This window comes from Canis lupus, chromosome 8 (genome assembly GCF_048164855.1).
Source record: "Canis lupus baileyi chromosome 8, mCanLup2.hap1, whole genome shotgun sequence".
NCBI classification, from domain to species: domain Eukaryota; kingdom Metazoa; phylum Chordata; class Mammalia; order Carnivora; family Canidae; genus Canis; species Canis lupus.
The window spans coordinates 70,912,151-70,940,035 of NC_132845.1; the positions used below are offsets into that span (position 1 = coordinate 70,912,151).

Here is a 27,885-nt window from a genome sequence, read left to right on the forward strand (position 1 = left end):
ACAAATTTGGTTTCTATGTGTGTGCTTAAGACAGGCAGGCAGAGTGCATGAGTGTGTTGTCCTTTGGAATGCTGACAGAATCAAGGTACAGGCTTGGGCTCACAGTTGGCCCGAATCACAGATGCTACTAATGTTGTAAAGTTTCTTGGTACAGAACCTGCTCACATAGGGGCAAAATCTTCCCAGTGAAGAAAGATCAGTTCAGTCCTTTCACCATTAGTTCTCTTGCCCAGGTCTTGTCCCCAGAGTTGGTCCCTCTAAGTCTGTGTGCAGCTTTTTCTGGCATTTGAGTTGATACTGGACATGCTTTAGTTGCTCTTTTTAACACCTTTTATTTTTTCTTTCAGAAGGTGAATCTCTAGTTCTCACTAGCGTTTTCGCTCTACGTTCCAGTGCTCTGGTTCAGAGTACTTGTCCTGGGCTTTCCTGTGATTCTGTTTATGGACTGTTGCTTTTTTCTGCTTACCCCTTGTGTTGATTAAGTATATCCTTGCATTTCCAAAAACATTCTTGTACTTACCTCACACTTGGGAGTTGGCATAACTGAGTATATAATTCTAGGAATTTTAGCATCCAGTTACCATTCCTCAGGTTTAGAAGATTATTGTTTGATTCCAGCTTTTATAATTGCTGTCAAGAAGTCTGCTATCAGGCAGCCCAGTGGCTCAGCGGTTTAGCGGTGCCTTCAGCCCAGGGCATAATCCTGGAGACCCGGGATCGAGTCCCACGTCGGGCTCCCTGTGTGAAGCCTATTCCTCCCTCTGCCTGTGTCTCTGCCTCTCTCTCCATGTTTTTCATGAATAAATAAGTAAAATCTTTTTTAAAAGGTCTGATATCATTTAGGTTCCTGTTTCTGTGTGACCTTTTCTCTCTGTAAAGATTAAGGATCTTTTTTCCTTTGGTGTTATTAAATTTTACAGTCATGGGTGTATGTTCTAAATTTTGTTGTTTTGAGCCCTGGGTGTATCCTTTCATTCAGGAAACTTGTCCTCTATTTTGGAAATTTTTCTTGAGCTATTTCTTTGATAATTTGCCCTTGTTTGTGTTTTCTTTTTGTGTGTGTGTGGGGGGGGGGCTCTGTTAATTGTTAGACTTCCTGGATTGAGCTTCTACTTTCCCTTTTTTTTCTTTCAGTGTTATCTTGTTGTTTCATTGTCTGGGAGCTATCTTTGATTTTCTTTGCCATCTATCCCTTTTTTTTTTCCTTAAAGATTTATTTGTTTTAAAGATTTTATTTAGAGAGAGGGAGAGAGAGGCAGAAACATAGGCAGAGGGCGAAGCAGGCTCCCCACTGGAAACCCAATGCAAGATTTGATCAGGATCATACCCTGAGCTGAAGATAGATGCTCAACCACTAAGCAACCCAGGTGTCCCTATTTATTTTATTTTTAAAAAATACTAAAGAGTATGAGCCTGTGCACATGCACAAGTGGAGGGAGGGGGACAGAGGGAGAGGGAGTAGCAGACTCCCCATTGAGCAGGGAGCCCAATGTGGGGCTCGATCCCAGCACTCTGGAATCATGACCTGAGCCAAAGGCAGATGCTTAACCAACTGAGCCACCCAGGTGACACAAGATTTGTTTATTCATTTTGGAGGGAGAGAGGAAGAGTCTCAAGCAGACTCCATGCTGAGCACAGACCTAACGAAGGGCTCAATCTCATGAACCTGGGATCACAGCCTGAGCTGAAATCAAGAGTCAGGTGTTTTTGTTGTTGTTGTTTTATTTTATTTTTTTTAAATATTTTATTTATTTATTTAGGATAGTCACAGAGAGAGAGAGAGAGAGAGAGAGGCAGAGACACAGGCAGAGGGAGAAGCAGGCTCCATGCACCGGGAGCCTGACGTGGGATTCGATCCCGGGTCTCCAGGATCCCGCCCTGGGCCAAAGGCAGGCGCCAAACCGCTGCGCCACCCAGGGATCCCTGTTGTTGTTGTTTTAAAGATTTTATTTATTCACGAGAGACACAAAGAAAGGCAGAAGCAGGCTCCCCACAGGGAGCCGGATGCAGGACTCCATCCCAGGATCCCAGGACTACAACCTGAACCAAAGGCAGATGCTCAACCACTGAGCCACCCAGGCATCCCCAAGAGTGGGGTGTTGAACTGACTGCACCCTATTTGCATCCCTATTTGCCATGTTTCCTAATTTGTGGTTCATTTCTTTAACTTTCCCCAGCAAGAACTTTTTGTTCTTGTTTCACGCATATGTCACCTTCTCTGACGTTTTCAGACTGTTGGTTATAATTAAGTTTCTCTCTGCTTTTCAGGTTTAAAAAATATCTCCATTCTTGGGGTTTTTTTTCTTGTCTGTAGGAAACTGTGTCCACTTACATCAGGTTTGGTGGTAGGTCTTATTTTTTTCTTTGGTAGTAGGTCTTAGACTCATTAGCTATCACTAGGGCACTGTTACTGTTTCTTACTCATGTGAAAGGCTTGAGGTGACAAACAAGAGCTGGTTGGTAGCTGTGAATCCACAATGTTTTCAGATACCTAGCACTCTCCCACTTCTCTGTATTCCCATTTGTAGAGGAGAGTTCTGGGCCTTGTGATTTAGGATGGTAGACTCTAAATTACAAGCAGCTGGAGGGAAGAGGGCTAAGGGTATGCACCTGTGAACCTTGTACTGTGGTATGTTTTCCATTACCTGTTCTTCTGGCTATAACCATTTGCAAGGAAGGCTAGCAAATACTTATGTTCTGATTGTATACGTGCCCAGCAAAAAAAAATCCTGTTACTGTAGAAGATGGGAGGACAGCCAGTCTGAGATGGGAGGCTGTCTTTCCCACAGAGGCTTTCCCCCAATGTCTTGGGATCTTTGGCTGCCCATTAGGACTTGGGAGAGACATCAGAAGCTGATGAGAAACTCCCAAGCGCTTGGTAGGCCACACTGCAGTGTGATCTTTTGGGCTCTCACATCTCTCTGTCCTGTGGTTTTCTCAGGAGCCACCCCACTCCATCGTCTGCCTGTATAAATGCCTATCTACCAGCGTCCTGGGAGCTGAGCAAGGTGACAGGACAGAGGGTTTCTCTAGCTGTTGTTGGAACTGTCCTTTAATGCCCATTGCCGGTTTACCTCCTTCCTATCACCTGCTGTCCCAGAATCCAGAGCTCCTTTGATTCCATTTCTCCAGAAAATAGACTGATTCCAGAGGTGGTGGGGAGGCGTGGCCACCTCGATGCATAGGGCCAGGGAGTGAGAGGGAACTGGAGTTCCTCCTCCCATATTCAACGCCACTTGTGTGCCAGCCTGATTGCTAGTTCTGTCAGTTCCCAGGACCCTGAGCTGCCGGCCAGCCCCTCATATATTAGCACTTTTTCTGCCACGTCAGACCCGACTCTGCCATCCATTCTGACATACTGGGTTTGCTACCAAGCCTCTTATTCTTCGCTCTTTTTGGAGTCTGCTTTTCTAATCCTAAGGGCAGGAGAGCCTAAAGGACGTGTGTGAAGTCTATCTTGCTCAGCCAGAAGTTTTGCTACGTTCATGTTAGAAATGTCCTCATTCTTTAAAGCAGCAGATTGGCATTGATTTGCGTGCCACTGTTTCCAGCCTTTTGCTCAGCCTTGTGTGGACGTGCAGAAAGACTTCTGCACAAGGCAGAAGGCAAGGTCCTTGCTCTCGAAAAATTTTAATGTAGTTAGAAAGATAAAATGTATTCCAGCAACTAAGAAATACCTGTAGTATCTAGTACTGTAGATTTTCAGAGGAGGAAGATTTTTGTGGGCTAGAATATCTGGCAGTGGCTTCTTAGAGGAAGTGGCCTTCAGCTGAGTCTAGAGGGATGAAATGGCAGAGAAAGAGGCAGAACATAATTCTGGGCAGGAGAAAAGAATAAGCAAAGGTAGAGAACAGAGCCTGTTCAGGGGGCAGTTGGCGGATACTTAGTCTAAAACACAGGTTATATTTGGAGGATACCAGGAAGATAAAGGTGAGGTAATTAGACTCAAGATGACTTTAAAATGTGTTTGGATGTATCTGGACTTTATGAAGAGGATGGAAGGGAACCAGTGGTGGAAAGGAGAGTGAGGTGATAAAATTGTTATTTGGGGAAGAGCCAACAGTTAGTAGCATGCAGGTAGTGGTGTGCAGGAGCTCCTGAGAGCCAAGTGGAAAATTCTCAGGAAGTTTTGCAAGCCGGTTAATGTTATTTTGGTAGCTTGAAATCAGCCAGGGTTAAAATACACCACAGGAATAGGCTCCCTTTCCCCCAGGAGCTGGTGGTTAAACCTTTACCAGTACACCACCATATACAGGACATGTTAAAGGGACAGACTTTCGTTAATGCACATTTATTCCTTGTTAGGCACTGCACTAGGCATGTTGTAGCTAAACCTGTCACGGAGATCCAGCAATGTTTCAGAATGTAGGACTCATAAAGATAAAACAAAAAGTTCTGGAGTTGGTGGTGATTTTGGGGGGATGGGAGGAGGGTGGAGGGTAGAGGAAGAGTGAAAATCTTAAGCAGGCTCCATGCTCGGCACAGAGTCCAGTTCAGGGCATCATCTGACAACCCTGACATCGTGATCTAAGACATAATCGAGAGCTACACACTCAACCAGCTGAGCCATCCAGGTGGAATTATTTTCAGAACTGAATGACTAGACTCGATGAAGGTTTTTTTTTGTTTTGTTTTGTTTTTTTTTTTTAGATTTTTATTTGAGATAGAGTGCGAACATGAGCGGGGCGTTGGGAGAGCAGAGGGAGAAGGAGAAGCAGGCTCCCCACTGAGTAGGGAGCCTGACTTGGGGCTTGATCTAACCTGAAGGCAGACACTTAACCACCTGAGCCACCCAGGAGCCCCTGATGAAGTTTTTTATAAGTGACAACGAAAACCAAAGAATAGCATTACTTGAAGATTTGTCATCTGAGAATTTTTTAAACAAGAATAACTGGGAAAGAGGCTAGTCAGCTTCAGTTTTGCTTACTGATTAGAGTAGCCAGATAAAGGTGGCTGTAGAAGACAGTTTCCAGGTGGCAGAATGTCCCATGATTCTGTTTAAGAATGGGACCAGAGCTTAGGGGATAGATTCAAGTTGGGGATATGAGACCTGAAGCAGTTCAGAAGGTGTGAAGGCAATGGACAGAAACTATGTGACAAATCCCCAGGGCTTAGAGATGAAAGAGAAAGTGAAGGGAGGCTGGTGGCTTTCTACCTATGGCACCATCTTGCCTGCTGTGTTTTCCAGTTCTTTCAAAAGGAATCCTCCCTGTGAGTCACGTTGCCGCTGCTCACACTTTGTCTTCATCATGTCTTTTTCCTTTGCTATTGTTGAGAGAATTCACATACCATAAAATTCATTTTTAAAATGTACAAGTGAGTGGGTTTTTGTGTATTCATAATGTTGTGCATCTATCGACACTAATTCCAGATCATTTCATCACCTCAAAAAGAAACCCTATACGTGTTGGCAGTTACACTCCATTCCCCCAGCATGCCCTGGTAGCCCCTATGTTACTTTGTGTCTATGGATTTGCCTATTCCTGGACATTTTATGTAAAATAGAATCATCAAATGTATCGTGCTTCATGCCTGGCTTCTTTCAGTTAGCAAAATATTCTCAAGGTTCATTCATGTTGTAATGTGTATTAATACTCCATTCTGTCTTAAAATTTTTTATCTTTTAATTTTGGTAAAAACATCACCTAAAATTTATCATTTTAATTATTTTCAGATATACAGGCCAGTGGCATTAAGTGCATTCAGTGTTGTACAGGCATCACCACTACCCTTTTTAGAACTTTATCCTCATCCCACACATTGTTTAGCCATTAAACAAAACTCCCCATTCTCCCCCTTCCTCCAGCCCCAGTAATCTTTTTTTTTTTTTTAAGATTTTTTAAAATTCATGAGATGGTGGGAGTGGGGCGCAGAGACACAGGCAGAGGGAGAAGCAGGCTCCATGCAGGGAGCCTGATGTGGGACTCGATCCCAGGTCTCCAGGATCACACCCTGGGCTGAAGGCGGTGCTAAACCACTGAGCCACCTGGGCTGCTCAGCCCCGGTAATCTTTATTCTACTTCATGCCTCTAGGAATTTGTCTGTGTACCATGGGTATTCATATAAATGGAGTCCTACAGTATTTGTTTTTGTCATTGGCTTCTTTCACTTAGCATAACATTTTCAAGTTTCATCCATGTAGCATATACCAAATTTTTCATTTTAAGATTGAGCAGTATGTCATGTGGATCCTTCCATGTTTTGTTCATTCATCAGTTACTGGACATTTGGATTTTTTCCTCTTTTTGGCTATTATGATTAATGTTGCTTTTCACATTGGTGTACAAGTTCTTGTGTAGACCTAGGTTTTCATTTTCCTTGGGTTTGTACATAGGAGCACAAGTGCTAGGTCCTGTAGTAACTGTCATGTTTAATTTTTTGAAATACTGCCAAACCGTTTTCCATAGTTGCTGCAGCATTTCACATTGCCACCAATGGTAGGATGGTTCCAATTACTCCACAACCTCACCAACACTTATTTTCCATCTTTCAAATTCTAGCCATATCTCGTGGGTGTGAAGCGATATCTCATAAGTTTGATTTACATTTCCTGATAACTAATGTGTTGATTAGCTATTTGCGTGTCTTCGGAAAAATGTCAATTCATATCCTTTGCCCATTTTTAATTGGGTTTTCTGTATTTTTATTCTTATAAAAGTTCGTTTATATTGTCTGTATACTAGGTTTTTTTAAAATATGATTTACAAATATCTTCTCCCATTCTGTGAGTTGTGTTTTCATGTTTTTTTTCTTTTCAAGAATGTAGAATATCTTTTTATTAAAAAATACAGAATTATCTGTAGGTTTGGACAATGACAGTAGTAAACCATTATGTTATCAGCTTAAACCAGTAAATGATGGTTATAGTGACTTTTCTTCATTTTTTTTCATTTTCTTGATAACATCCTTCATTTTTTTAATAATAAATTTATTTTTTTATTTGTGTTCAGATAGCATCCTTCAAAACACAAAAGTTTTTACTTTTGAAGTCCGTTTAATCTCCTTTTGGAGATTTGTGCTTTTCATGTAATTTCTAAGAAGCCATTATCAAATCCAAAGTCATGAAGATTTAAACCTAATGTTTTAAGAGTGATACAGTTTAGCTCCTACATTTAGGTCTATGATCCATTTTGTTAACTTTTTATGTAGCTTGAAGTGGGAATCCAACCTCACTCTTTCACAGGTTGACATCCAGTTGTCCCAGCACCTTTCATTGAAAATACTACTCTTTCCTGTTGAATGGGGCTGGTCCCCTTCTTGAAAATCCATTGACTACAGAAGTATGGGTTTGTTTTGGATTTTCAATCTGCATTGTCAGTTCTGTTCTATTGACCTATGTGTTTCCTTATGCTGTTACCACACTGGCTTTGCTACTATAGGTTTGTAAATAAGCTTTAAAATTTGAAAGTGTGAGTCTTCCATTTTCTCTTCTTAAATATTTTGGCTATTTGGCATCCCTTGATTTTGCATGCAAGTTTTCAGGTCAGCTTGACCATTTCTGCAAAAAAGGCTATTGAAATTTTGGTAGTGGTTGCTTTGAATCTGTAGATCAGTTGGAGACTATTGCCTTCTTAACTATATTAAGTCTTTTGATCTATGAACATGGGATGTATTTCTTTTTTGGGGGGGGGATGTATTTCCATTTATTTAGATCATCTTTAATTTCTTCAGTATTTTGTAGTTTTTAACATACAATTCTTGCAATTTAAATTTATTGTGGCTTCCTTTCATGCTATTGTAAATGGAATTGTAGTCTTCATTTTTGGATTGTTTACTGCTAGATTAGAGACATGCAACTAACTCTCATATATTGAAATTGTGTCCTGCAACTTGTTGAGCTCAGTTTTGGTTTTGGTTTTGTTTTTTGTTTTTTGTTTTTTGTTTTTTACCTCTAGTATTTTTTTTCTGGATTCTTAGGGCTTTCAATAATATTATGTACTTCATCTTGAGTATTTGTCTTCCTTCTTCACAGGCCTTGTTGCTTCTTCACCGACGATCAGCTCCTCCTGAAGAGCAGCACCTGGTGGAAGCAGCTAAGCTTCTTGTTCTCCTTAACCTATCCTTTACATACCTGAGGCTGGAGAGACCCACCACGGCTCTGCGCTATGGAGAACAGGCTCTGCTCATTGACCAGAAGAATGCTAAGGCCCTCTTCCGGTGTGGACAGGTGTGTTGGAGGCCAGGGACTTGAGAACAAGCACCCAAGAAAAGAAAGCAGTGATGTTCAACTTGGGCACTAGAAAAATGCTCTTTCCTAACCAAGTATGTTTTTAAAACTCTGTCCTTTGCAGGCCTGTCTTTTCATGACTGAGTATGAGAAGGCCCGAGATTTTCTAGTGCGAGCCCAGAAGGAACAACCCTTCAATCATGATATCAATAATGAACTGAAGAAACTGGCTAGGTGAGACCTGTTTGCAGAAGTGCAAACCAAAAAAAGAGGCCAGTGACCATCTGGGAAAAGGATGGTTTGGAAATGTTGCCTAGCATGTGTTGGGAGGCAGCGCCCCCTAGAGCTGGCTTTATGAAGCGCTAAACCAACAGCTCCCAGTGAGAAGGTGGGGCAGACCTCCAGACTAAGTCGGGATCATTTCCCATCTCCCTGTTCCCCACTGCCTATCCCCAAAGTAAGCATCCTAAAATAGGTGGGCCCATGTAATTTGTAAAAAGGGTCTTGTTCTTAAGCTACTCCTCCCTACTTGTCACCAGTTGAAAACCACTGTTCTTGGGATGCCTGGGTGGCTCAGCGGTTGGATGCCTGCCTTTGGCTGAGGTTGTTATCACAGGATCCAGGATCGAGTCCCACATCAGGATCCCTGCGAGGAGCCTGCTTCTCCCTCTGCCTAGGTCTCTGCTTCTCTCTCTCTGTCTCTCATGAATAAATAAATAAATCTAAAAAAACAAAACACTGTTCTTAACAGACTGAAGAGAGGGGTCTTTCCAGTCTGACCCATGCCAATAGGGTAACATTCTTGTTACCCACGTAACATACATACCAGTGTTTCAGTAATACAACATTTTGTGATTATGGACATTATTTTCAAAGTTTTCTACAATGAATATATTATTAACATATAGGGGCAGCTCCAGTGGCGAAGCGGTTTAGCACCGCCTGCAGCCCAGGGTGTGATCCCGGGGACCCGAGATCAAGTCCCACATCGGGGTCCTTGCATGGAGCCTGCTTCTCCCTCTGCCTGCGTCTCAGCCTCTCTCTCTCTCTCTCTCTGTGTCTCTCATGAATAAATAAAATATTTTAAAAAACACATAAATAGTGTGTAATTCCAATACCTCAAAATCCACTTTTTAGATTTTTTTTTTTGGTCCTTCTGTATTGCTCTCGTTGACATTAAGCATTTACACTAGATTGCTAGTTAAAGCTTTTGATGTTAAAAAAAAAAAGTCCGAGGTATGTGCAACTCTTATATTCGGATCCATTTGTCACATTTTAGGCCTTTTAGAACTGTCCAGCAATTTCTTCTGTGTTTTTCTTTTTTAACTGAAACGATTTTTTAAATTTTTAAAAATATCTTATTTTTAAGTAATTTTTACACCCAGTATGGAGCTCAGACTTAACAACCCCAAGATCAGAGTTGCGTGTTCTATCAACTGAGCCAGCCAGATGCCCCTGTTTTTCTGATTTTTAAAAGTATCTTGTCGGACACCTGGGTGGCTCAGTCAGTGAAGCATCTGATTACAGGGTCCTGGGATCTAGCCCCCATGTCTGGTTCCCTGCTCAGCAGGGATCTCTCTGCTGCTCCCTCTCCCTCTCCTCTTGCTTGTGCGCACACATGTGTGTGCTGTCTCTTGCTCTCTCTCAAATAAGTAAATAAAATCTCTCTCTCTCTCTCTCTCTCTCTTTTTTTTTTTAAGTACCTTTCCAGGCAGCCCAGGTGGCTCAGCGGTTTAGTGCTGCCTTCAGCCCAGGGCCTGATCCTGGAGACCGAGGATCGAGTCCCACATCGAGCTTCCTGCATGGAGCCTGCTTCTCACTCTGCCTGTGTCTCTGCATCTCTCTCTCTCTCTCCCTCCCTCTTTCCTCCTCCCTCCCTCCCTGTCTCTCATGAATAAATAAATATAATCTTAAAAAATAAAAATTTAAAAAGTACCTTTCCAGTCCCACCTAGGGTACCAAGAATAATAATAATAAAAGTATCCTACCCAGGGTACTCATAAATTAGACATAGAAATTTTGGAATCTCACCATTTTTTAGCACAGAAATCTCAGAGTAGAGGCCATGGAGTATGATGAGGCCACTTGACAAGATTCAGCCTGGCAGCTCTCACAGTGGCTCCCAGACTTTTAAAGCTGCACTCTTCACATTATGGGCTTTTTGTCAAAGGGCTTCTTGAGTGGCCTCTGGGAGCCTCACGTGGCTCTCCTACCTCCCCAGCGTGGTTTCCATCCCCTCTGGATTCAGTTCAAGACCTACTGGATTTTCTGTATTTCTGGACCTGAATGTGGTATTCCAGCCACCAGATGTCACCTCCTACAAAGATAGACTTATCTAATGTGTGTTTCTCTCTGCAGTTACTACAGGGACTACACAGATAAAGAAAAAGAAATGTGTCACCGAATGTTCACTCCTAATGATAACGGCTCTACAGTAGGAGAAAATTGAAGGTAATCAAAAGGCTGAAGCAAAAAGGCTTCAGAATTTTGTCCAATATATGGAAGGGTGGTTCTCAGTCCACCAGTGAATACTGGCTGTCTACAATTGAGCATAGATAGAAGGAATAGAAAGTTCATGTGGGAGATAATGGCACAGTGACTGTGTGGAGTACACATACCATGGGCCTTCTCGTGGAGATTGGAAAGTCCAGCTGGAGCTGGAGGTTAAATTTATAGGTTTAGGAGGTATTAAGCTTAAAAATTAAAAAACTTTTTCTATGTTTTGTTAACCTTGCCCTCATAGGAGCTTGGAACATGGAACTGTGAGTATAGTCATTAATATGATAGTTTATCTGGACTTTGAAATGAAGAGGAATGCCTTTTCTTTTCTCTTTAAAGATTTTTATCTATCTACTTGACATAGAAAACACAAGTATGGGGAGCGGCAGGCAGAGGGAGAAGCAGGCTTCCTGCTCAGGGCTTATTAATCCCAGGACCCTGGAATCATGATCTGAGCCGAGGGCACACATTTAACTGACTGAGCCAGCCAGGCACCCAGGAATTGCCTTTCTTTTCTTTTTTCTTAAGATTTCATTTATTTATTCATGAGAGACAGAGAAGGTGGGGGAGGCAGAGACACAGGCAGAGGTAGAGGCAGGCTCCATGCAAGGAGCCTGACGTGGGACTCGATCCTGGGACTCCAGGATCACGCCCTAGGCGGAAGGCAGGCGCTAAACCACTGAGCTACCCAGGGATCCCCGGAATTGCTTTTCTTAATCTGGTTTTTCCCAAAAGCTTCAGTAGCACTTTACATCTAACACATTAAGGAAGACAAAATCCAGATGTCGAGAGGCAGGGATGGTCAGGGACTCTTAAGTTCTGCTTACTGTTAGTATGAGGGGCTAGAAGGAGTTAGAACTACCCAGGATCAGAACCTAACCTTCCTACTGCAGCAGACACCCTGTGGTCTAGCAGGCACAGGGTTAAGGTTTCCGTGGGAGTTCATGAGCGGAGTCTTTAGTCTGGTTTACTATTACTTAAGAAAATTAATGGAAACAAAATCACCTGCCTTAAACACCTGCTTAGCTGGGTAGCTAACTCTGCTCTCTTGAGAGAAGTTAAACAAGGAGCAACAAGAAAACAGCTGCCGAATGGGCTCATGGTAATAAATCTCCCCTTTGTTGCTACCTACCTCTCTCTACAAAAGAGAGAAAGGCAGTGAAAAGACCTATTCATCCCATTTTCACAAGTGATCTAAAAACTGCTGTTCTCTGCCCTGTCAAAAACAACCGGACGGTATCTGAAGTCAGTGTTGCCTTTATCATGGATTCCGACCCTGTGACCTCAGCCTTCAGGTCTTTTGGGGACATTGGAGTATTTGTAGGTCTTCTGAACTGAGACATGAGCCAAAGGGCTTCTCCTCTTTGGCTGTTGTTCATGTCCAACAGGAAGGGAGCTTTGCCGGCTTTTTGCCAGACATTTTTGACAGTCATCTGGCATGTCCTGCCATTTAGCGAAGACCCAGTTCTTCCAGGGTCCATCCTGGAAACAGGCCTTGGAAAATCCATCAGGGCAGCTACTTCTTGTTGTCTCTACCCCACCCCCCTCACCCCCAGCTTTCTCTGTCTCTGAGGCATTTTAGATCTGATGAGTTTGGGGTTTTTTTTAAGATTTTATTTGGGAGTTTTTTAAAGATTTTGTTTAATTGAGAGAGAGAGAAAGAACATGTGTGAGTTGAGGGGGAGGGGCAGAGGGAGAAGGAGAAGCAGACTTCCCACTGAGCGGGGAGCCTGACGTGGGACTCGATTCCAAGACCTGGAATCATGACCTGAGCCCAAGGCAGACACTTAGCAGACTGAGCCACCCAGGTGCCCCTGGACCTGATGAGTTTTTAGGTAGTTTCCCAGATATTCCTAAGTCCCAGGTGTTTAGGTCTAAAATGGCCATTCTTGTCCCTTTCCCACCACTGTTGAGATTATAACATATTTTGGCCTCTGGGTCTTTAGTGTTCTGTCATGCTCTCCTACATTTTTTGAGATCAGAGACCATATCTTTTTTGGTCTTTGTATTTTATAGCCTCTGGAACTATGCCCGGCACATGATTGGCAGGCACTCAGTAAATGTTGGTTGGATCAAGTGTAAAACAGCTGAAGTGCTAGACCAGCCTCTTTGAAACCATAGCCTCCAGGCTGGCTCTCATATTGGCTGTGAGGTTGCCTATTCTTGCCAGTGACTGAAACCTGTCCTCAGCTAGTAGCAGCTAGAAAAGATTCACTGGAGGGATTTGGGGAGCTCACAGAATTGGACTGGTCAAACAGCCAGTACTTGGGCAGGTGGAGACCTAATGTTCTGAAGGCCTCAAGGACCTTGTCTCCCCTCTGCCACATGTTCTCCCACCATAAAGAATGCCCAGGAGTCCCTTCCACAGCCTTTCTATTTGAGAGCCAGCTCTTCCTTACCCCACACCTAGCTCTTCTTCCTGCATGAGCCAGGGCTCCAGTTTGAAAAATCCCAAAGCAGGACTCTGGTCTGTTTGGAGTATGTAGAGGCCCATGAGGGGCACCCCTTCCCAGCGCCACAGAGTGGGGGCAGGGGAGGGGGCAATGACTGTGAAGTAAGAAGCTGTTTGTCCCAGAGATCAAGGGGATAAAGAGAATGGGCAGACAGAAGGGAAGGTGCCCAGCAAGGGTATTTAGCTATTGCAACACTCACTGTTCTCCTGAGTGGGACCTTTCATCTCACTCTAGTAGAGCCAGTAGATCAAATGAGGAATCTCTTGCAGTTTCTGCTCTGCCAGCAACTCAGCAGTGCAAGGGAGCAAACACATTATGACTTCCACAGCACCATCTTTTTCCTTAGTTTGGATTTTCAGAGGGCATATCAAACACACATACTCCTGGATGGGCGTATTCTTGGGATGAGCTAAGTCAGGCTGGAAGTCAATCTTTTGACTCATGCACATTGGAAGACCTAAAAGGTTCACAGCAAACCCCAAGCTAGTGTTTGATAAACTGTTTTGAAGCTGTCTTCCCTGTGGTTCACAGTGCAGTGAAGGCAGTAATTCGGTGTTTGTATTTGCTATCTTCAAACTTTATTAAATGTTTCCTAACTACCTACTTGGTTAAGACCTCCCATAGCTCTATCCACAGTCCTAGTGGTTTCATCAAGGGCACCAGAGAGCTTTTATAACCACTGCCAACGTGGCTGGAGACTGTTAGTATGTGTCTAACACCACTTGGAGTGGTGTTCTAACATTTTTCTTCATTCTGTCTCTGGGTCTTCAGTTAGAGTTTGAGTGTGCCCTTCCTGTCCTAATATGCTAGCATCTGCAACCCTTGCATACTTTATTGTGTCTGGAAAAGAGATGTAAAGTGAGCACTATAGCTATTTTCAGCTATTTAAATGGTTGACATAAAATAAGTGACTTTATCCTGTCATTTCCAAAGGGCAGGACCAGTATAGCAGACCTCTAACAGGAAAAGAAAATTTGGCTTCACATGAAAGATGTACTGATTGTCTTACCTTACATGTCATTAAGTTCCTCCAATATGGAGAGCACACACAGAAAAGGTACTACTGGGCACCCCAGGTGGCTCAGCGGTTTAGCGCCACCTTCAGCCCAGGGCCTGATCCTGGAGACCTGGGATCAAGTCCCACATCAGGCTCCCAGCAAGGAGCCTGCTTCTCCCTCTGCCTGTCTGTGTCTCTGTCTCTCTCTCTTTCTCTCTCTCTCTCTCTCTCATAAATTTAAAAAATCTAAAAAAAGAAAAGGTACTACTTTTGACTGATTTTTTTTTTTTTTTTTTTTTTAAAGAATGCTTTGTAGTGAGCATCTGCTCCTGGGCCAGGCTTTTCCACTCTTCTGAGGAAATATGAGTAGTCTTAGGAGCTGGGGTGTTTCCATTAGGGTCTATCTAGTCAGAGCCGCCAGAGGCCCTTTTTGAGGTGGGTGACTGTGATGAGGTGACCTTCCTGGTCCTTCCAACTGCTACATTCTACCTTTGGTAGTTGCCATCCTTAAAGTACTTTAGTGGGAATGACCTATGAAGTCTTGTGCTTAGCTTTAGAAAAAGCACAGAGGGAAATGAAGTGGGAGAGGCCTGGCTGCAGAGCAATGGTGTTGGTTCAAATTGGACCAAATGAGAGGCATAGCTGCCAAAGAAGAGGCCACCGGCGGCCCTTTTTCATTCCTCACTCCTGCTCCAAGGACCTCTTGAACATGGACTGTTCTCAAGCACTATGGTGGGTGCTGGTGGCATGTGAGAAGTCCAGTCCCGCTCCTGCTGCTCTGGTCTGCAGAGCATGCTCTCCTGGAGAGGCCGGGGTGGTCTGTGGACTCCTAGAGCACACAAGAGGAGTGGTATGTGGGGGAGCCTCCTGATCAGAGAGAAGCTCTGGCAGGCAGACAGGCGAGGGAAGCAGCAGCATTGGACCCAGATGTGAGGGGTGGGGAAAAGACAAGGAATCCAGAGCTGAGGTGAGCCGTGGATCAGGTATTGCCCCAGCATTTCAGTCTTCTTTGGAGTGTTGGCTGTGCTCTGTAGGTATCAGAGGAGGGGCAAGATGTGATCCAGCCAGCTCATGCTAAGCAGGCTCTAAAGGAGGGCAGGGGGAGGGAGCATTTGAAGGGCAAAGTCTGGCAGGTGGCAGGAATTGGAGAGGCAAAGACAGCCTGGAGGTAAACGCAGAAGCAGGGATGGAAAGGAGGCAGGAGCATGAGGCCTCCCATCTGGAATTGCTGGGAGGGTGCTTTCTGTCAAGAGAATTCTAGTGCTAGGTGGGAATTTAGCCGGAGGAGGAGGACCATATGCCAAATGCTCTACAGGGTGACCTGTGGGCAATGGTAGAAGGGACTAAAACTGTTCTAGAGAAGAGAAGCTTGGGGGAGCGCATAACTGGGAGTTCCAAGATGATCCTGGTGCATACCAGGAGTGATGGGGAAGGCTTCCTAAAGGAGGTAGAACCTAGTTTACAAGGTTAACTGGTAGGTTGGATAGACTGAGGGGACTCCCCTTCATGGCCATCTTATCTAGGCATAATCTTAATGTTGTTGGCTTCTGATGTGTCTTCTTTTTCTTCCAGATTGTTTTTGGTAATGTTGCTTCCATTTATTCATTTTTTTCTTAGTTTAATTTTGATCAAAATATTAAACGTATTTTACATGCCAGGCATCGTCTTACATGTTTTATGTGGATTAATTCAGCATCTCTATAACATAGGTGTCCTCTCCATTCATAAATGAGGCTAACTTGCCAAGGTAGTGTAGCTAGTAAGTGAAAGAGGCAGAGTCGGACCTTTGTCCCAAACCACCAAGTTAAAAAACAAACAAAAAAGCATTTACCAGAGGAAACTGATTTTAACTTCTGTTTCTCTTGGGGATTCTTCTGCATAACTAAATATTTTGCATCCCAAAGAGCTAAATGTTCTGTTTACATTGCAATTTCTTGATTTTTGTCAGTTTTGGACTTGTATTGGTCGACTTCTGTTGTGACATGATACAATATCATTTTTTTGCTCCTTTATAGTTCTGTCACTGTTATTACCCTTTGTTAGAATATTGTAATGAAAATAATACAGTGGTGTTTCTGATTTCATAAGCTAAAGACAGTATTTCCTATAATCCACTTGTATGCTGAGAATATTACTAATTGAAAAGCCAATGCTGTGCTTTCTTTTTTTTAAGAGCTTTTGTTTTTTCTACCATTTCAAACTGCATTTGTTTTTGTTTCTTGAACTATTAACCTTTATCATTACCTCTTCAGAAATTGTGTTCTACCATTTAGTCTGTGACTCTCCTTTCTTCTCAGGAACCTCCCCCTTAGAAATCTCCCGTTTATGTAACAGTCTGTACAGAGTATCCCATAGGCTTGCTGCATAACTGCCCTTCTGGGATTTCTTTTTTCTCCTGGGTTGAATCCATTATTTATTGGATCTCTTTTCTTGGTTTACTTCCTTGTTCTGATATTCTCAAGTAACATCCAATAATTGGATATATAAGAGATAAAATTTTTACTTCCTTATAAATGTCCAACTCACACTTGATTACATATAGTTGCATATATATTTTAGAATGAAAACAACCCCCTCCCCACTTAGAGCTACCCCTAGTCAAAAGCTCCCTTCCTCATTAGAAATTATCCCCTCCAGGGCACCTGGGTGGCTCAGGTGGTGATCCTGGGGTCCTGGGATCGAATCTCACATCAGGCTCCCTGCAGGGAGCCTGCTTTTCCCTCTGCCTGTGTCTCTGCCTCTCTCTGTGTGTCTCTCATTAATAAATAAATAAAAGCTTTAAAAAAAGAAAGAAAGAAACTATCCCCCTATTAGGATTTACCCCCTAATTAGGTTGCCTGCCTGATCCCACTTAAAAGATCTCTGCTCTCAGATTGTGCCTCCTTCCACACCTAGCCCTCACAGCTCCCCGCCCCTACCGGTGCCCTGTCCCGAACAGCTGTTCTAACAGTACCCCTCTCCCCTTTCAGAGCTCCTCACCATCAACTCCAGATGTTGGCAAAAGTATATTTCTTTGTTTTTACCTTCTCTAAAATTTCACAGCGTGTCCAGGTGCCCCCAGATGCTTAGTCTTTATATAGGTACTTTAATTCTAGAGGTTCAGTTTCTTGAGAGCTGAGCAATCCCAGATTTCTTTAATTACATTTTCCTCCCTTTTTTGCCCTCTCCTCTTGATCTGGGACTCCTGTTCATTGGGTGTTGGACCTTCTGCAGGGATTCTCTATGTCCTTTATGTCTCTTTAACATTTTCTCTCCACCTCTCTCACCCTCCAGAAAAACATACCTCATTTTCCAACTCTCCCTTGTTGGCTTTATTCATTTCAGCAATCAAATATTTGAAACCAGAAGATCTTTCCAAATTTCCTTTTTTCATAGTATCCCACTCCCCCCCCATCACTTTATTATGAAAAGTCTCAGACAAGTAGAGTGAATAGGATTCTCCCATGTATTCAGCAGTTAGTTTTAACAATTATACCATAAAGCCAGCGTTTCCATCTCTGACCCACACATTTCCTCCCAACGGTTAATTTTAAATGGATCCCAGTAATGCTATCATTTCATCCACAGGATTTCCCATTTCCCTATGTATCTCTAAGAGATAAGGACCATTCTTGTACATTTTCTCTTGTTCTCTGAAATGTTTATTTTTCTGCCTATTTGACTTTTCACTTTTCCATGTTGCAGACTTTCCACAAATAGTTGGTATTTTCTTGGTTACTTATTCACATTTAAGAAGGTAGCAGTTGAAAAATTGGGCAGTCCTTACACCTGGGCAGGGTACCCACTCCTTCTTCTCCTTAAGGCTGAGTGGGTGGAAGCCAACAAATGCTTTAGGATCCTTAAATACTGGAAGGGGCTTTGCAGCTTCAATTTTTCCTCAGGTGGATTTTCCCCCCTGAAATAGTGGATACAAGTGCTATGTCATCTTAATCTGTATATCCCAAATTTCTAGTGAAGTTGAGCAGCTTTTTGTGTTTTTATCGGCCATCGATATTCTTTATGCGGAACTGCCTGTTGATCTCCTTTGCCTGTTTTTCTCTTGGGTCTTTTTTATTATTGATTTGTAAGAATCCCTTTCTATGTGAAGGATGTTAATTAAATGTTATATAAGTTCAAATATGTTCTTCCAGCTGTTTTGAGTATGTATATAGTTATGTGCGTCACTGCTTCTGTATGGTTTTTGGAATTTATATTATGCTTATGTTTGACCTGAGAGAGTAAGCCAAGGTCTGTAACTGAGTGAGCAGAAGTGCTCAGGGTAAAGGCTTTTCAACAGTTCTCCTAGGGTCTGAGCATTATTCTATGTCTGTAGTGCTTCATAATACTCACAAACCAATTAATCTTCCCAGTGTTTCTGAGGGAGAAATTATCGTTTCCACTTCGCAGATTTGGGAAGGAATGAAGCTCAGAGAATAAGACCCTTTCCCTATGGAGGTCCTTGTACTTACATATAAACAACTGTGACCATTTTCATTGGATCCGAAATCTAAATCTAAACCTCAGATGATATCTGAAGCTTTAAGTATATTCATCGGCTTTTTTCATTTGGAGTGTTACCGCTGGGTGCCCCTGGATTTTTCTCCCTCTCTTAGATGTTTAGGAATTTCTTTTTCTCCGCTTTCCATACTTAAGCTGAAGCCTTTGAGCTGTAGAATTAAGATGATTGAGCCATTTTGCATGGGCAGCCTCAGGGAAAGAGTTAACAGGCTTTTTTCTTTTTTTTTTTTTAAATGTTTTCTTGGGGCACCTAGGTGGCTTAGTCAGTTAAGTGTCCAACTCTTGATTTCAGCTCAGGTCATGATGTCTAGGAGTCAGGAGATGGAGCCCCAAGTCAGGCTCCACACATAGCGTGAAGTTTACTTGTCCCTCTCCCTCTGCTCCTGCCCCTACTTGTACATGCGTGTGTTTCTCTCTCTCTCTCTCTCTCTCTCTCTCTCTCTCTCTCTCAAAGAAAGAAAGGAAGAAAGAAAGAAGAAAAGAAAACAGTTTAAATGTTTTCCAGGAAGCCAGAGCAGCTCCTGGGAGGCTTCAGTGGGAATAAAGTCCATGCTACAGAGAGTATGTTCTTATTAGCTGAAGTTCTGGGATTTAGTCCTGGTTCAGAGAATTGGCCTGAAGTGAGCACTAAAGCAGCAGGCCCCACAGAGCTTGGTGCCAGCACTGAAGCTGAAGGTGTCCTCAGGGGTCAAGGGTTCTCTTGTTCCAAAATAGTCTTCCTGTGTCCAGGCCAGGTTGGTGAGTTGCCAGGAAAATCCTAGGAGCAAATCATCCTTTCCCCACAGTATGTGACTGGATCTAGATGACGAATCTATTTGATCCCCCTCTTCCCAAAGAGATTAAGAAGAAATTCTCAAATCTACTCTTGAGTAGATAGGTATTTCATGCCTCCAGTAAGACACTTCTGAGTCCTGAACAAACAATAACTTGTTTAAAGGTATTTTGGGGGACGCATGGGTGGCTCAGCAGTTTGGCATCTGCCTTTGGCCCAGGACGTGATCCCAGAGTCCCAGGATGGAGTCCCACATCAGGCTCTCTGCATGGAGCCTGCTTCTCTCTCTGCCTCTCTCTTTGCCTCTCTCTCTCTCTGTCTCTGTGTCTCTCAGGAATAAATAAATAAAATCTTTTTTTAAAAAAGTATTTTGGTAATTTTACATATTATTAGTTCTTCAAATTTTCTTTCTCTGAATCTCTACTTTTTTTTCCCCTCAAAATGTAGTTGTATTTTCTCAAGGGTAACTGGGCCAGCCAGGCATTCTCTTGTTGTCAGATGAGGGCCATGTCGTTTTCCAAGCAAACTGTTAGACACAGTCCCTTGATCTTTTGAATATCTGTGAAATGCCTTTTCTCCCAGCTCAGGAGGTATCATTGAAGTCATCCCTTTGTTGTGTAACTATAAATAACTCCACTTAGGCTAGCACCTTTTCATTATTCCCTTCCTGAGAAAGCACTTCCCCTGGCAGAGTCTTCTTGGCCCTTCACTTCTCTTCACATCCTGTCTTGGCAGGTGTAATGGGCTCCAAACCTGCCTCCTCCCAAGGTTCACTTCAGTGGATTCTGTGTTTTTTGTGGATAAGGTATCTTTGAGTGCTACTTAATTAAATTTCAGGAGACAACTAGGTTCCTTTTACTAATTTTCAAAATCCATGATTATGGAAGTGCCCTTTACCATTCATAACAGGGTTAAGAAATGGAAAATGTGGCTTCTCCATCTTCCTGCCTTGCTGTGACCCTAGCCAAGTCCATTAACACCTCTGGGCTTCCATTGCATCTTTAAATACAAATCTTGTCTTGAAATGAAGCTGGCAGTTGGGTGGCACTTTTTATCTCTTTGACCATATGCCCTGCTGCCTTCAACTGACAGTCACAAGCTCTGACAGTTGTCATTGGAGAAGTACAGCAGGGCTGTGCTCTGGGTCCTAGCCACCCCCACAGAGGGGAGGGCTCTGGGGTGCTCTCTAGTTCTGTTTAAGCCTAGAAAAGCTAGGCTTGGGGGACCACTCAGAGAGCTTGACAGGGTTCCCAGCAGGTAGGGAACACCACTGAATGGCCCCTGTCTCATGCCAGCAGTAAGAAGTACAGGGATGTAGCCAAGGGAAGGGGCAGGTCGCTGAGCCAGAGGACCACTGGAGGAGGCCAACCTTGGACAGTGATAGGATCAATGTGGAGCCAGAGAACCAGGGCCGAGTTGGGGAGGGACAGATAAAAGAGGGCCCAGCATTGAGTGTCTGCTTTGAACCACTGCCTATAGGGTGACAGGAGCAGGAGGGATGGATCAAACAGGCCAGAACATCACATAGCAGAGTATGAATGGGCTAGGGCTCCTTCTAAAATTCTTCTCCTTCAGCTGGAATTACTTGAGATAGCCAGACTAGTTTCTTCCAATTGGCTGAATAATGTGGGTTTTTTTTTTAAGATTTTATTTATTTATTCATGAGAGAGACAGACACAGGCAGAGGGAGAAGCAGGCTCCATGCAGGGAGCCCGGTGTGGGACTTGATCCCAGGATCTGGGATCACACCCTGAGCCAAAGGCAGACACTCAACCGCTGAGCCACCCAGGCATCCCTGAATAATGTGTTTCAAGAAAGAGAACCAGTTAAGAAAATGGCTGTAGAGAGGGTCTATGAATCTTCTCCTTTATTTACAATGTTTGTGCATTTTCTGGGATTTTGAAGAGGGATCCACAGCTTTCATCCATTTTTCAAAGACCCACTGTTGCAAACGTTTCTCACAGATGCCACTTGAGGCTGACTGTTCACTCTGGTTCCCTGTTGTGGCCCTAGAGGGATGGGCCACGGACAAGGTTGGGAGACAGGGCGGGGCTGGCATCTGACTCCGTGGGAACGCTGTTCACCCTGCCCGGCCCCAGGGCTTTGTACTCCGCTCTCCAGCATCAACATCCTGGGCTCTGCAGCCTCCGGCTCAGGCTTCCAGGATTACATCACTTCTTGGGCTTCTCTGTTACACTTTCACACTCTTCTTTGATTACTACTCGCTATTATGTGCAATTATTGTGGACACCAATCATATCCTTGCTGGAGTTTGTATTTCACATTGGCTGCCTTTTCCCCAGGTCTGGGTATGCTCTCCTCGGAAGCCACTTGTTCAGTATTCATATATTCAGTGGGAGACTGCCTATTGGAACTTGGTCTGTGTTCTCTGCCTAAGTCTGGCTGCTTTTGTCTTTGTAGGTCTCGGCTTCTCTTTCCTTGAGCCGTGGAGACCTGATGACCTTTTTCTCTGTCTACACCTCAGGATCCTAAGGGAATTGGATTTGCAAAATGTGAACTTTTCCATTTTGATACCTGTTAATTTATACTAAAGTATTACTTTTTATTGGTTGCAATTTGAAAATTCAACTAACTGAACCTCCTAAAATCCCAATGTCTGATCTTGGCAATTGTCTCTACCATCAGTGCTCCTGGGAATGTCTACTCCCTGAGGGAACATTAATCATAGGATTTATGTCTAAAGTCATTTCACAGAACATGGACTAGATTGAAACGTTGTTTTTTTTTTTAATTTTTATTTATTTATGATAGTCACACAGAGAGAGAGAGAGAGAGGCAGAGACACAGGCAAAGGGAGAAGCAGGCTCCATGCACCGGGAGCCCGACGTGGGACTCGATCCCGGGTCTCCAGGATCGCGCCCTGGGCCAAAGGCAGGCGCCAAACCACTGCGCCACCCAGGGATCCCTTGAAACATGTTTTTGTTTTTTCACTTGATTATTATTAAGCTTTTTCTTATGGAGGTTTTCAAACCTGAAGGTAGGAAAAGATGGCGTGCTGATCTGCCCACGTATGCATTATCCACCTGACAGTTATCAGCATTCTAGGTTCAGTTTCCTCTACCCACCCTACCCTACAACTTTTTGTCAGTATTTAAATTATTAAAATGCTACATGCTTACAGTTTAAAAAAAAAAAAAAGGAGGAGAGTTGAAGTAAAAGCTCCCAGTCCCCAAGCTCACCCCCCCACTGACAGATAACCACTGTTGATGTTTTTATATGTATCCTTCCTAAAGGGTTTTTTGTGAATATTTGAGAATATTTTTGTAAATATTTGTGGGTATATATGCAAATAGAATCCCTACAAATAGTATCCTATATTTTGTACAGTAATGTGTTTAAGTACATTTTGGGGGAGTGCCTGGCTAACTCAGTTGGAACAGCATGTGACTCTTGATCTTGGCGTCATGAGTTCAAGCCCCACATTGGGCATAGAGATGAGTTAAATAAAACTTAAATACATTGGGTGATCACCAAGTTAGCACTCAACTACCATCTCATTTTTTAAAAAAATGGTGAGTTGCATTCCATCCTAGGAGAGTATTGTAAAATTCTTAATAGTAACAGGAGGTGTACTGTACTTATGGCCCCCACACCTGAGTTTCTGTGACACTTAGTAAATGTGTTCTTGAGTTGTGATCTGTATTTCTTCAGCTGAACTGGGTATTGCTGAATTGATCTCCTAAGTGGCTGTACCAATTTACAGACCCTCTGGTAGCATTTGAGAGCTTATGTCCCATAGCTTTTCTATCATTTATACTGTTTAATCTTTGCCAGTTTGGTACATCTGAGAGGAAATCTTGTTATTAGTATTAGCCTGTCCCTAAACATCTTTTCACATGTTTACAGAGTCAAGTGTCCTTTCTATAAATATTGCTATTTCTGTGTAACCAAACACCTTTGTGAGTTTTTTAGTTTTTTTCATAATTCTGTCAGTAAGTTACATTAGTTGGTTAGTTGCTTCCCTGGATATTCTAGGTATATATATGATCATTGTATCCAAATATTTCTACCAGGTACATTTCTTATTTTACCCAGAGCCCATCTAAGCATGTAGGCTAGTGCTGGGTGACAGTGCTGCACATCCACGTCTCTCATGGCTGTGCTGGACCAGCCACTCTTAGCTCTTAAGTGTGATGCAGACTTTTGGTTGAGATAGTCTTTTTACCATGTTAAGGAAATGTTTTTATTAAAAGCTTTTATCAGGAGGAACTGGTATCAAACGCCTTCCTGTCACAAAGATAAGCTTTTTTTTTTTTTTTTTTTTTTTACCCTTTGACCTGCTGTTATGGTTTCTATAATATTGAATCTTTGATGTGGCAGGGATAGAAATATTGTGCATTTTTAATTGGCTGCTTTGGGAGAACAGTAGAGGTTCTTGTGCACAAAGAATGGTTCCTTCCCAGAGAAAGCTCATCTCCGGGACATTGTGTAATGAAAGACCTTGAAACTGAGGAGAGTTTGAAGTAAAAGGGAACTAAATTTACTCCTCCTCCCAGGTTAATAGGCAGCTTGATGCCTGAGAGGGAAGAGTGCAGGGGACTTCTGGACTTGAGAAGAAAGCAAACGGAGAGCCCGAGACCCCCGTGAAGAGGGGTACAATGAGCCTGAGCACAACCTTGTGGACTTGTGGATAGGAAGGGCTCCCCAGCCAGGTGGGCTAAGGTGGCCAGCTTTACCCAGGCTCCAGGCACCGGTCCACAGGTGCTCCTGTTCCTGTGGACTAGAGCTCAGGGAGTGCAGTTACCTGTGGGAGGGGCCTCATCCAACCTTTCTGGTGTTTGAATTTTGTATTTCCTTGATTACTTGGGAAGTATCTCCTCATTTGCTTATTGTTTATTTACATTTCTCACAACTTACAAGAAACATCTGTGTCCTTCTAGTAGTTTTAGAGTTCTTTTTTATGTTTAGAGTTTTAAAACTATTGGTAGTTTATTTCCATCCTTAACTTGAAGTAGGGATCTAGATCTTTATTTTGTATTCAAATATCTAAATAGTTGTACTAAATGCCTGACTGGCTTGGTCAGTAGTGTGCAACTCTTGGTTGCAGGGTTGTGGGTTCGAGCTCCACTTGGATGTAGATTTTTGTTTTCTAAGATTTTATTTTAAATAAAGTAAATAAGATTTTGTACCAAAATTTCTGTTTATGGACTTAAAATGCCACCTCTGATACCTGGAACAAAGGGCTCACATCTATACCGGGTAAATTAACTCCTTCACTTTAACGATAGAATGATTCTTGCTTGTTTGTATAACTAACAGCATTAGTAGTGGAATGACTAGATATGCTCCATGGGTGCTCCGATGAGTTTCCCTCTCCCCTGACTGACTCTAGGGTTTGAGCTCTGTCTTGATTCACCAGTAGGTTCTGGGCCTGAACATTGCAAGGCCTGCTGGGCCCTGAGCTGGGTAGAAGTTGCAAGTGATCAGAGGGATTATCAAATTGGCTTTGGTCCCAGGAATGGACATTTCTCAGTGTGATTGCATCAGAGATCCTTAAGATATTATTGCCAGCATGCTGTTTCTCCAGGACTTTGCTTGGGTTTGGACAGGAAAGTGCTTTTGATGTTTCTGCCCTCATGCGTCCTGTGTGGTCATTCCCCCATCCTCTCCTTGTCTAGATGCCTAGGAGAGTACAGCAAATGCTTCCCACATCGGTGGCCATGGGCAGGGGGCCTCATTATAGTCAGGCATAGGAATGGACTGTTGACTGGAGCCCACATGTGGCCTGTCCAGTACAATGGCCTTAGAATGGTTGCACTTGCATGGCAGCTTGGGTTCATGGAGGAATAAATGGGATGTGAGATGCTGCCCAACAGAAAGTGAAGCTGCCAGTCTCCAAAGGCCCATACCAGGAACCTGGCACTGCCTTGCAGCTGCCACCTTGGTGTGTTGGACAGAGCAGGCTGAGAGCCCAGGTGAGAAGGGACTGCTTTCTCCTCAGGGCTGTTCTTATGCCCCTACCATCTCTTCCCCACAAAACAGCTAGAATAACCTTTCTTTTCTTAAAAAGTTGTTTTCTCTGCTCAGAACCTCTGATGGCTTCCCAATGTGCTCAAAGTAAAACCTAAAAGTCCTGCCTGATGCTTCTGTGGCCCCAGTGACTTGGCACCTTGCTGCCACTCCAGTGTCGTGGTCTACCTTTCCTCCCCTTGTGCACTCCACCCAAGCCACACTGGCTTTCTGAGGTTTCTCATTTGCTCTAATCATGTTTCTGACTCCTGGCCTTTGTGTCAGTATTCTATAGCCTGGAAAGCCCTTCTCCTGCCTGTTCATGGAGTTCCATCTCCTTAAATTGGCCCCTCAGAGAGATCTTTGCGTTACCTCATGTTAAAAACCTGTATCATTCTGTACCCCCATGGCCTGCTTATTTTTTTATAGTACTTCTATTTTTGTGTTTTATTTATCCCACTAAAAATGAGTTCCATCGGAGTGGTGACTTTAAGATTTATAAGTTGAATTTTACTGGCACCATATTTTTCTGTACTTTGTAATAAAGGCCAGCCAACAAAGGCTTAACCACTGGAGTGCCATAGTATTTATAGCGACAAAAAGCATTCTGTAGATTTAAATGAGAAACAACATACACAGCTTGAGGAGGAAGCCTTATTAACCTTCCTCCTCCCGCCCTGGACTGTACCCACCTCCTGCTGCTGCTGGGGGGGGGGGCGGTGCAGGGGGGCGGAGCCTGGGCATTGAGAGGAATGGCACAGGCAAGTTTCTCCTCCTCTCAGAAACTGCTGTTCTGCCTGAAGGGAATGAAATGTTTGTACTCGCACATCATCTGCATTCTCCATTGCTGGGAATGCCCACCAGCCTCCCAGCCCTTCGTGTACCAGCATTTTGCGGCTCTAGGACCAGTGTTTGGCTCCAGGGAATCAGGGAGGAGGGGTGCTAGGCAGGCAGAGACTGCAGAACCATCAGTAGGTTGTTACTGTAGCATCCATCAGGTGCCCTCCTTCAGATGACCTTCACACTCACCTTGCAGCAGTTTTGGGAGGTATTGTTGTGCACATTGTAAAGATGAGGAAACGAAGGAGCACAGAGTGGAGGTGTGGTGGTACTCAAGGATTGAACTGTAGTCCCCTGGTGCTGGATAAACTACCACACCATTTCTCCACATCAGTGTGTGTGTTGTCTGTCTGGCAGTGTGATGCCAGGTGTACCATGGAGCTGCCCGTGAAAGGTTTGTCCCGGCTCCTGGTTTGGTTGCATTCCGAGTGGGTTGTGCCACCCCAGTGTGTACGACAGGTGTTTGTGGTCGCTGGTTAAAAAGCAGCTGCTTCTCTATCGGCTTTTTTCCCATCTGTAAATGGCTAAGGAAGTGTCACTCCTTGGGGAACAGTTGAGAAATCCAATAAGTAAAGCTCTACCTGCATTCAAAAATTAGTCTTTTGAGGCCTCCTCTGAAAAATGAAGTTGAGCTGGATGATCTTAGGATCCTTTCTGTTCTGATCTTCTGAGACTGTCCTGTATTATTGATTTGAAGTTTCAGGGCCACCATGTTAACCCAGAACCCACCCAGTAGGGGCTGCACAACCATGGGATCTGTCCCCCAAACTCTCCTAGGGTCATCATTGCAGACCCAGGGCTGGCTCTGGTGCTCTAACCTGTGGCTGCAGGCACATATGGAACATCCAGATTATGATTGCTCTACATTGGGCAGCTGTGTCCTGGTATGTTTCTAACTGCTGTGTTTGATCCTAGATTCTTCAGCTAAACTACAGACAAGAGCGGCCAGGCTGCTGGAGTTCTCTGTCAGTGGGGCTAGGGGGCTTTCTGGAAAGAACTCCCCAGTGCATGCTATTGTGGGGACACGCCTGGAAGTTGGAGCTGGAATTCCACAGCCCTGGGCCGTTGCCTCATCTCTGACTGACGCTGCTGAAATGTGTTTTCACAGGTGCTGTTTTCTGTTTCACGTTTTCATACACAGAGTAGGGGAAAGTGTAGCTACTGACAAGTAGAAAAATGCTATTTTTTTAAAGGCAGTTTTTTTTTTTTTCTTTTTTTAAATGGAATTAGTCCTTGGCTTTTCTCCCAGTCCCAGCCCCCTTTCCGGCTGTTAATGTCCCTGGGTAAATACAAATAGAGATTACTTTGTTTATTTTATAGGGTTTTCTGTTTTAGAGAGAGAATTATGTTACACATGTTTCTGTTGTAAATAAATAAAACCTTTTCCTGTCCTTGCAAGATCCAGTATAAATTAATTGTGTGAATTCAACTAAACTTGTAAAGTCAGTAGGTGGGGTAGAGGGACAGCCATTCATTAAGACCAGTTGGAAAAAAAAAAAAAAAAAAAAAAGACCAGTTGGATCAGCAGGAGCCAGAACTGGGGTTTCTTTTCTAGAGCCAGAGCAGTTCTTTCCAATGTACCCAATAAGGAAATGCCTGAGCATTGGGGTTGGGGCTCCCTTGTATCCTCCCTTCTGTGGGGAGCTGCTGCTATGGGATGAATCCAGGACAAATCTTGGAGCTACCAATC

General features: G+C 43.5%; 1 protein-coding gene across 3 annotated transcripts in view; it reads left to right on the forward strand.

Annotated features, from left to right (window-relative positions):
• Positions 1–27,593, forward strand: part of FKBP6 (FKBP prolyl isomerase family member 6 (inactive)) — a 32,205-nt gene extending 4,612 nt beyond the window's left edge. Inside the window, exons 6-9 of one of the 3 annotated variants that reach the window (XM_072837447.1) lie at positions 7,973–8,167; positions 8,292–8,401; positions 10,526–10,618; positions 23,903–27,593. In XM_072837447.1, coding sequence (XP_072693548.1) covers positions 7,973–8,167; positions 8,292–8,401; positions 10,526–10,616 — 396 coding nt within the window. In that variant the 3' untranslated portion in view covers positions 10,617–10,618; positions 23,903–27,593. Of the gene's footprint in view, positions 1–7,972; positions 8,168–8,291; positions 8,402–10,525; positions 10,619–21,806; positions 22,594–23,902 lie in introns of those variants that run through there. The other 2 variants (XM_072837446.1, XM_072837448.1) reach the window with 2 other exon arrangements.
• Positions 27,594–27,885: the final 292 nt, after the last annotated feature.